The 10846-nt window shown below is 33.7% G+C and overlaps 1 protein-coding gene across 5 annotated transcripts in view; it reads left to right on the top strand.

Annotated features, from left to right (window-relative positions):
* Nucleotides 1–4820: 4820 nt before the first annotated feature.
* The window catches only part of LOC126816883 (putative leucine-rich repeat-containing protein DDB_G0290503), a 47499-nt gene continuing 41473 nt past the window's right edge, over nucleotides 4821–10846 (top strand). For 4 of the 5 annotated variants that reach the window (XM_050543669.2, XM_050543670.2, XM_050543671.2 and 1 more), the window contains exons 1-2: nucleotides 4821–5252; nucleotides 9246–9395. In XM_050543669.2, coding sequence (XP_050399626.1) covers nucleotides 4944–5252; nucleotides 9246–9395 — 459 coding nt within the window. In that variant the 5' untranslated portion in view covers nucleotides 4821–4943. The remainder of the gene's footprint in view (nucleotides 5253–9245; nucleotides 9396–10846) is intronic. The other variant, XM_050543672.2, reaches the window with a different exon arrangement.

The raw sequence follows: 10846 nt of genomic DNA, 5'->3' as shown, positions 1-10846 counted from the left end.
GTTCAGTGAAGCAGAACAAATGGCCTCAAGGCTCAACTCAAGCAAGTGACTTCTTTTAATACATCGCTTTATAATCCCATTTATTGAAAGAACTGATGAAAACAGTGTGATATCTTTTTTTTCTTCAGTTAAAAGGGCTACGGATTCAAAATTTTTGGGTATTTGACAATAAATTTAGTACATTTATATGCAACTTCTGTCATAAAGTGGCTTTACTAAATGTATTATAACACAGTTGTATAATTTTCCAACTATTGGTTTGTTTTAAACTGTATAATGACAACCACCCCATGGCCAACAACTATATTAACCAGCTATTCCATTGCTACTATAACCCAGTATCAACTTAGTTGACTACCATGCTTCAGATCTCTTCAAAACCTGGCATAAGTATATTCTTTGGGAGGTTGGATTGCCGAATGGTTAGCATGTGCGTGCTGTATCAAAAGGTCTGTCATTGATTCAACCGGCATGGTTTCAATTCCCCGGTTGTTCGTGACAGAAAGTAGGGTCGCCTATCCAACCTCGTGGGTTTTTTCCCACTGCTAAAGACCCCTATGCACAAACAAATTTCTGAAATAAAATTAAACGCGTGTTAGTCCCAGAATGACCTAGTTTGTGTCAAGTGGACGTTAAACCCCATTTCTCTCTCTCTCCCTCTTTATTTCTACCCCCTGCCTTCCCATTCACGAGGATATATCTGACTTCTAATGAATTGTGTTTGTTTCTTCTTTAATTCAATAAAATTGATACAATCAGTTATTTTTCTCAATGCATATCACATTGCTGGATTAATAGTTTAAAAATCCAAATTATGTTTAGGTTAAAGCATGCTACATGTATAATGATATCTGAAATATAATTTGGATGAAATTAATTTCACACTCCAAAATTACGCTTTGACAATTGAACTAAAACTATTGACATTCATTTACTGGTATATTCTGTTTGACAGAAATAGGTAGGCCCTAATCTGGTACAGGTAGCTTCTTTATACTTTTCAATGAATTAGATGCAGACAAATATTCTTTTAATATAAATCTTTTTGACAGAATATGTTGGTAATGACTAAACTTTAAAGGGATATTGCCATGAAGACAAAGATGAGGTTGTAAGCTACCATTGCCCCAATAATAGTATATAAAAAAACATAATGGCATACGTATGTTTTTTGTCAACCCAAATAAATTTTCAACTTCTGAATAAGGTCAGTTTTTGAAACTAAATCCACAGGGCAAAAAAATATAATTATTATTGTTATGTTCATTCTTCTACAGAGGCCAACATCAAATGTATAATATCCCAAGGTCACCAAATTTCGCATTACCACTTCAAACAAAAACAAAGTAATTTCTTCTGTAAAAAGATATTTTATGTAAAATCTATTTAAAAAATACAATTAGTTTAATGCAAAACTATAAAAATCTAAAAAGAGACCGACAAATACAGTTTAACAATTTAAAACATCTAACACTATAAACTTAATACAGATCTTTCATAATGATAAACATATAAAAAGCATATGTAAAGCTTAAAGTCATGGAGAACTCAAAACACATTAGTCTAATGAAGAAACCTCTCATGATCCAAAGATAGATGTATGTATATCAAATACAATTAGATCTTACTGAATATAATTACTTTTCTTATAGCTTAACTATAGCTTGATATAGTAGGGAGCTATATAAAATTCAACTATAGAATCATGTTGAAGTACAAAAAAATGGGACTATACAATGGCAGATTTTAACTTCCATTCTTGACATTCAATGCATACAGATGCAAAACAATATACATAAAGAGGTAATCATATAACAAGTTAAAATATTTATATTTGTATCAGTTTCAGTCAATGTCTGATATAAATTGTAAAAATGTATAAATGCAGCAATTACTTTAAATATTAGTTAATAAATTATTATAATACAATAAATTCTAAATGAATCTAATTAAAAGGAACACTGATAATTGTAAGACACAGTGAAATCTTAAGTAGTCATTACAGATAATAAACCAATCGCATTAAGTTTTACAAAATAAAAAGTATATGACAATATTACAAAAATTGATTCCATAAATTGTGTGCAGAGCTTACACATAATTAATCCAAAATGTCCAACTCAACCTAAACTAGCTTGGGGAAGGGAGGAGGTGGCTGTAATTTTCACATAATTTCCTAAGCTGACACAGTTTACACTATAAATTACATATGTCTAATTATTTACCTGAATGTTACCAGGTTAAAACCTAATATTACTCAGATTTAGAGAGATTAGTTTTAAATTCTAATCCATTTCCTGATAAATTGGATGGAATAAATGGAGAAATTAACACAAGATACCAATTACTTCCGGCTATCTCTTTCATATTGTTAACAAGTCCTAAATCATATGTCTTAATATTTTTCTTATTCTCATATTTTGTTTGTCCATATTGCAACTGTTGGATTTGGATTAAAAGCATCCATGAAAAAAGAAATGTTAACAGCAACCCAACTGTCGTCTGCACAGTTATAAAGAATTTGTAGAAATTATAATAACCAAACAGAAGACCTACATGTGGTGCAAAAAATGATAAAATGGTCCAAATGCCAAAACCATCTTTGACTTTGGATACAAATTCAAAATTAAAGATATTGCAATAAATTCCAGCTAAAACCATGTTGAAAGCTAATGCTATATAATATCTATGATTTTGGTAACCAATACAGTAACCGGCAAACCAGCAATGGTGATCCCTCTTTAAAACACAAACATCACAGATTTTACAATGATGAGATCTTGGTGGATAATAACACACACATTTATCACAGTAACGCCAGCCATTTTTGGTTGAAGGTTCCGTTGGCCACACTATTCCACTTCCTGCTGTATCTGTGGTTGCCAACATAAACATATTGCCATAGATATTATGAGCTAGATATAGGGCTGTAAAGATATGGAAATACATTCTGGGGTCCAATCCATTACCAGTATCTTGGTAATATGATGGTAATATATGGATTAATTCATACCAAAGCAAGAACAGACCACCAAAACAGAATACACTTAAAGCTATTCTATCATTTCTTTTTCTTGGGAACCGCCATCTTCTAGCCATATCTGAAAAACGTTAATGAGTAGTAAATACACTGTCAAAGGAGGATGGTTAAACAGATTAATAAGAGCATACAATAATGTCCATGAACAGTAGAAAAATATTACTTTAAGGATCAAGTTGTCCATATTTGGGCAAATAAATTACAATATTTAGAGATACAGTATTCAAAGATATGAAGATTCAGGTCTAGTAAGTGTGCACTGTTATTGGTAGGCCTAAATGGTAGGCCAATACTAGATAAAAGGTCAGCAAAAAACAATTTGGATTGGCTTTAATTTATAATAGAAAAGTCATTAATTTCAAACCCAAAGTTAGGGTGCCCCGTGCAGCGAAAAATTTCCCTAAAGAAAGTTGAACTCGACACGGCAAATGTGCACGCTTCAGTGGCTTGCCTCGAATTGATTTCTGGCTAATCACGCAGTGCGATAACACTCAGTACAAGAGTCTATGAGTCTATAAATAGCCATCACACGTGAAATTCTCTACACATCTATCAACTATTACAGCAGTAAAAAATCTATTGTTGACGATTCTGAATAGCAGTAATATTTAGCTTTTTGGTTATTACAGCAGCTTTAGAGATTACGTTTGTTTTATTTTTTAAATTGCTTTATCATTAACTATACCATTAGGAGCGACATCTTTTGGTTTAGTACGAAATATATATCTGAAACACTTGGTTTAGGCAAGAACATGATATTAGCAGTAGTTTCATTTTACTTTTACAAGGTTCTTAAAACAATTGCTGAGTTGCGAAACGTGCGTGTTTCTAAATTCAATTTCTTGTCCCAGCTTTCTGTTATGTTTGTAAAAAAGTAGTCTTGATTATCCTGGCTTGTCAATCAGTCGTAAAATGGGGTCGGATGTTATGGCCAACACTCGTAACCATTTTTCCGTCTATTATTTATGGATGGTTAAATATTTCGCTTTTTGGTTATTACAGCAGCTTTAGAGATTACGTTTGTTTTATTTTTTTAAATTGCTTTATCATTAACTATTCCGTTAGGAGCGGCATCTTTTGGTTTAGTCCAAAAAATATATCTGAAACACTTGGGTTAGGCAAGAACATGATATTAGCAGTAGTTTCATTTTACTTTTAAAAGGTTCTGAAAACAATTGTTGAGTTGCCTAACGTGCATGTTTCTAAATTCAATTTCTTGTTCCAGCTTTCTGTTATGTTTCGTAAAAAAGTAGTCTTTATTATCCTGGCCTGTCAATCAGTCGTAAAATGGGGTCGGATGTTATGGCCGACACTTGTAACCGTTTTTCCGTCTATTATTTATGGATGGTTAAATGGTCATAACATGACCGTTTATTTAGTGACTATAAATGTGCAAAACTAATTTGTTCTTGTTTAGTTCATTACACTCAGCCTTGCTTGAGCCTCAAATCAATTGTCAATAGCCATAGTAGTTCTTGTTGAAGTTGTTGTGCAGAGGGTCAATGTTCCTGTTCCATAGTATCGATTAGATCTTACTTTTCTGCTAACGACACGTTTATTTAGTACCCAAAATTTATCTAAAATATAAAGATAATTACTTGTAAATATAACTTTTCTTATCTTCTACCGTTCAAGCAAGTGTCAACAAGAAGATTGTTTACACCGGAAGTCTCTTCATTAGTGAAAACAAGATAGGAAACACTATTAACCAATTAAATTACCGGTTACAAATCCTCACGGAAATTGAAAATATTTATTTTTAGAAACCGGAAATCGGAATTGAAAGACGTTTATTTATTTATTTGTTTATTTATTACATGTAAATTTCCCATATTCTTGAGTTTTATTGTGTTTTCTTTGAAAAGATATGCACATCTAGATACATATTATAACTTTGAACAAAATGGCATCAAAATATTCAGTAGATATTAGCGTAAACTCAACGCACGAGCTATATCTTGAGGATTTAGCAAGATCTGATTCTGGAGCAGACCGGGTGTCAACAGACTCCGCATTAGGGGGCTCACAGTCACAGTCCCTTACCTCAACTAGTCACATTGAGTATGGTTTAGCGAGGGCAGGGCTGCAATCAGGTTCGCCACCAAAAAATGATGGCCAGATGTTGCATTTATTAGGACAATTTAGACAAGTGTACGAAGAGAAATTGAGTCGTCTAGATGAATTAGAAACTAAAGGTGAAGATACAGCAAAGGTAATATTCTGTACACCACTACCCTACATTCAAGATAAATACAGAAAAAGACATAAAAAAATCATTTTGTTTTATTCATACACTGCATTCAGAATATTCAAATCTGGTTTGTACATTTATATACTGTCATACTGTTTAGAATGGGTTATAGTTATAGAAATAACAGCCCTTGCCTTAACCATTTTTTGGCCAAACTGTTTGGTTATACCAAACAGTTTGGCAGTTATAACCAAACAGTTTGGCCGTTATGACTAAAGTAGGGCTGTTTTGACCAAACCTGTTTTTGGCCAATATGGCATAGAGCCGTTATGACTACATCCCTTTAGAATCACTGAGCTACTTTTGAAATCGATTTACAGATGTTCATGTACATGAAGCCGTAGGCCATCATTTGGGTCCTACGTCATTTCGGACTCAACACAGACACTCTTTTGGACTCAGTTTGACGACGGTTCAGAATTTACTTGATGACTTTTTGGACTCGGTCTGGCGAATCAGTGAATAATTAAAGGGACTATCCCGAATTGAACAGAGTCTCAAAATTTCAGCTCAAAATATTGAGTCACTTGGACATGAACGTCAAAACTGCTTATCCGGACACGTAACCCTTTTAAGATTTTGGGTCAATTCTTTCGTTGGGTGACCTGATAATCGACTCCCCTTCCTTTAGAGGTTTATACAGTGAATGACCCATGTGCTGTACTTGATAACGAAAGGTAAATTTCACCTACACATTTTTATAAAATAAAAGTCTGGTTTTATCAAGACACCGCATAATACAGCTTGGGTCACCGGTCCCCACTTCCAGATTAAGACTGACAGATTTAAGTTGTTTGAAAACGTATCAAATATACTAAATTAGTTGCTCGGCCCTAAGGTAGAGGATTTTAAGGGATTTTAACACAAAATTAACCAGTTTTATTATCCAAAATATTATCGGGATTGGCCCTTTAAAAGACTGTTGAACATTTGTGTGATATATTTGTAACAGCTGTTTTTTGGGGTTTTTTTCATTTTATGTGAGTCCGATAGTTGTTTTGTTTTATTTATAAAAAGATAACACTGATTTTACACTGCTTGTTCTATTTTGTTTTGTTTCATCGGCGAGTATTGAACTTGACAATACAATATTGTTGAAAATTTGTGCATATTTAGTAATACTGCTAATGTTTTTATAATTGTAAAAGCCTAAATGTCTTTTACGTGAGTCAGAATTTTCTTTGTACGCACTAATTTATCGATTGGTACTGCTATCTATGGCAAGCTTGTCGAGGAATGCCTGTCAGCGTGTAGCTTCCGGATTATCGTTAAAACATTCTAGGGGCTTGTAAAAACAGTGCATGTCGAGTAAATATTTATTTTTATACGCCCACATTTTCATGAACACTCTACAGGTCACAATTCTTATCCGATTTCAACGAAACTTGAAATATAGGTTTATCTCCCAAAGATATGGTTCCTTTCGATATTGGCATGTACGATTGTACGAAAAATCACGTTTTTAGCTTGTGAACACTGTAGAGGTCACAATTTTTATCCGATTTGGTTTAAACTTGAAATATATGTTTATAACCCACAGATCTCGGTTCCTTTTGATATTCGTGCATATCGGACCATAACTTCCTGAATTATGGCCCCTGATTGTACGAAAAATCACGTTTTTTTAGCTTGTGGACCCCATAGAGGGTGAATATATCACCGTTACACCCTAAGGATGGTTGAGCTCGAATGTCATAAAAATCGGACCGAAACTGACGGGCAAAATGACCGCCCCTTGTTCGCAAATAGTGTCAAAATATTGCGTATCAGGGTTGTTGACTCTCTGGAGGTTAAAATTTTCACCTGATTTTGATGAAACTTCAAATGCATGTTTATAACCCACAGATCTCTGTTCCTTTCGATATTCGCGCATATCAAACCATAACTTCCTGAGTTATGGCCCCTGATTTTACGAAAAATCACGTTTTTAGCTTGTGGACCCCACAGAGGTCACACCTTTTATCCAATTAAAAAGAACATTTGAATATATCACTGTTACACCCTAAGGATGGTTGATTTTGAATTTCGTAAACTGACGGACAAAATGGCTGCCCCTCGTTCGCAAATAGTGTCAAAATATTGTGTATCAGGGTTGTGGACCCTTTGGAGGTCACAATTGTCATCTGATTTTGATGAAATTTGAAATACATGTTTATAACCCAAATATCTTGGTTCCTTTCTATTTTAGTGCATATCGAATCGTAACTTCCCGAATTATGGCCCCTGATTTACGAAAAATCGCGTTTTTAGCTTGTGGTCCCTCTAGAGTTCACAATTATTATCCGATTTCAAAAAACGTTCGAAAATATCATCGTTACTCCGTAATTTTGTCTGAGGTTGAGTTTCATGAAAATCGAACCAAAATTGCCAGACAAAATGGCCGCCCCTCGTACGCAAATTGTGTAAACATCTGGTATATCAAAGTTGTGGACCCTCTAGAGGCCACAATTTTGATCCGATATTGATGAAACTTGAAATGCAAGTTTATAACCCAAAGATCTCGGTTCCTTTCAATATTCGCGCATATCAGATCGTAACTTCCTGAATTATGGCCTCTGGTTGTACGAAAAATCGCATTTTTTAGCTTGTGGTCCCTCTAGAGATCAAAATTATTATTCGATTTAAAAAAACGTTCGAATATATAGCTGTTACACCGTAATGTTTGTTGACTTTGAATTTCATGAAAATCGGGCCAAAACTGCTGGACAAAATGGCAGCCCCTCGTACGCAAATAGTGTAAACATCTAGTAAATCAAGGTTGTGGATCCTCTAGAGGTCACAATTTTGATCCGATTTCAGTGAAACTTGAAATACATGTTTATAACCCAAAGATATTGGTTCATGTCGATATTCGTGCATATCGGATCGTAACTTCCTGAATTATGGCCCTTGATTGAACAAAAAACACGTATTTAGCTTGTGGTCCCTGTAGAGGTCACAATTGTTATCCAATTTAAAAAAACGTGTGAATATATCACCATTACACACTAAGATCTTGGTTCCTTTTGATAATCGCGGATACCTGAACTTAACTTCCCTTTTGATATTTGCACATTTCAGGCCATAATTTTCTGGATTTTTGCCCCTGATTGTACAAAAAATTGCGTTTGTTTTTAGCTTGTTCTCTATTTCGTTTTGTTTTTTATAGTTCAAAATTTCGTTTTACTTGTCTTTACTACACTAGGATCTGGAAGAGTTGTTATATCACCGGCGTTTTTGTTGAAGTGAGGGATAAGCCAATGAAACAGTCTGTTACGGCGACTTCTTGGCGTGTCATGCAGGGAACTGTGGATAAACCACTAGATTGATTAATCAATGTCTGACGTCATAGGGTCAAAAGCCACTCGTACGACCCCTGACATTGAGTCGACCTTCGAGTACTGTACAACTTGTCAGATCTTCATGTAGTGTAGGCCATCGAAAGTATAAAAAAACGAAACGAAATATATATCTGTATTTTAATCAGATTGTTGTCACAAGGAATAGTTAGACTAATATCTAAAATAGATTCAGGTAAATTTGATGCTTCTTGATCAGAGTGTGGTGTATGAAAAAATGACTTAATATCGGTTGATCTAAGGAGCCTTGGTATACTGTTTTATATGCATATTTCGATTCCATTGACTATATGTATGGATATTGATAAACTTTAGGGAGTCAATTAACCTGCAGGCAACAATATTAATTAATTATCCGTTAATATTAAAATGTACCTGTTATTTATACATAGACCGATTGATTAATGCCATGGACAATATAAACAAAGACTGATGTTAATTGGACAGTATTCTGTTCAAATCAAGCAAAATGACAACATCATAAGGACAAGTGCTACATGTATATGCTGGATATATTTCATTGTCAGTAAGATGTACATGTACCAATGAAGCAGTAGGGTTAAGTTTTTATTTTATTTCCGAGCTGACTTCTGATATCTAATATTATTTTTTACAGACACGGATAAGAATATTAAATTCATATATAAATGATGTTGGTGAACAAAATGATGTTTTAATTAATACAGTAGATGAGTTAGAACGTGAAGCTAATCATAGAGTAAACCTTCTGGAGTCGAAACTTCAGAAAACATCATCTTGTATCAAGGTATGTATATGTTTTAGTTCTTTTGCATAACTACTGAATTTTTCTTCAAACACCATATATAAGCTGTCCGTTATAGAATTTCTAAGGAGCTCTGTGAAGAAAAAAAAAAATATCTTCTCAGATGTAATTCATTAAAAAAGAAATTCTATGATAATTTAGAAGTGGTCGTTATTGTAATTTTCTGATAGCACAATATGACCAGCATAAGATGAAACTTCAGAAGATGAAACTTCAGAAGAAATTTACTAGTTTTTAAGGTTTTTGGAAAAATGACATGAAATAGTAATCCACCAAAAGGGAAATAACTAACAACAAATTATTTTGAATTTTTTTTCCATATCAAATATAGGCCTATATCTGATTCCATCCAAACCAGATGTCTAATCAAGCCTACAGTAAGGCACCTGTCACAGACATTGTCATGCACAAAATGTGCCGTACGATATCTGTGACAGGTGCTCTATGTTAAGGCCTTTGAATACAATATACACGTACTATTATTAACCAAAATAAACTATGATGAGAAAAATAGACACAGAGAGAAATTTAACGTCCAATCAACATATACTAGATCTATACGGAACGAACGTGTGGTTCAATTTTATTTCAATAATTCCCTTGCGATTTTAGTAGTGGCAAGAAACTTGAGGTGTAATAGGGCATACATGTAGAAAACTCCAAGGGGTTTGACAGGCGATCCTACACCTTGCCACACATAAGTGTTGGATCGAAAGCCTGTCAATTGACTCAATGACAGACCTTGATCTAAAGCGCACGCATTAGACCACTCTGCCAACCAGCACTCCCCTGAAGCTATAGTATTGTATTTCATTTAAACACCAGGATTCATTAGAGATTAATGTGCCACGGTAATGGATGATAAATCTTTACATACTATCAACTAAACCATAAAATACTGTAATTTAAATAGATTCTATACTGGAAATCTAATATATTATTTTAAGCCAAGAATTATAATTTGTTCAAGTGTGTAATCATGAAGATAAACGTTAAACCATAAATTGTAATGTGTGGATAGTTTTAGCAAAGATAAAAGAAATCCTATCATATAGCTGCAATACTTGGTATTTTGACCAGTTCAATCATGTTTTTAGTCTATTAGAAGAGACTACAAATGCATTTAATATACCAAGCTTGTAGTTTAAAGTCCTAATATTCCAGAATGAAAGACAAATACAATATAATAATTGTCTTACCAGAAAGCATATTGGTTCATAACAAGTTATTAAAATCGATTAATCCTAACATATGGGCACATCAAGGTTACTTTATTTTCTTTTGATTTTATGGCCATATCTTTTTATATACACCCCCATCCATCAGTCTGCCTGTTTCCACAATTGCTTGTGGGTGCTTTAGAGCCTAAAATGTATATTTGATTGATTTTAAATTTATATGCAAAAAAATCCTATTATCAACATTTTTTGATA

The sequence above is a fragment of the Patella vulgata genome, chromosome 3 (assembly GCF_932274485.2).
Source record: "Patella vulgata chromosome 3, xgPatVulg1.2, whole genome shotgun sequence".
Classification (NCBI taxonomy): domain Eukaryota; kingdom Metazoa; phylum Mollusca; class Gastropoda; family Patellidae; genus Patella; species Patella vulgata.
The sequence above is the reverse complement of the archived record's forward strand: the minus strand, read 5'-3'. Positions and strand labels throughout refer to the sequence as shown.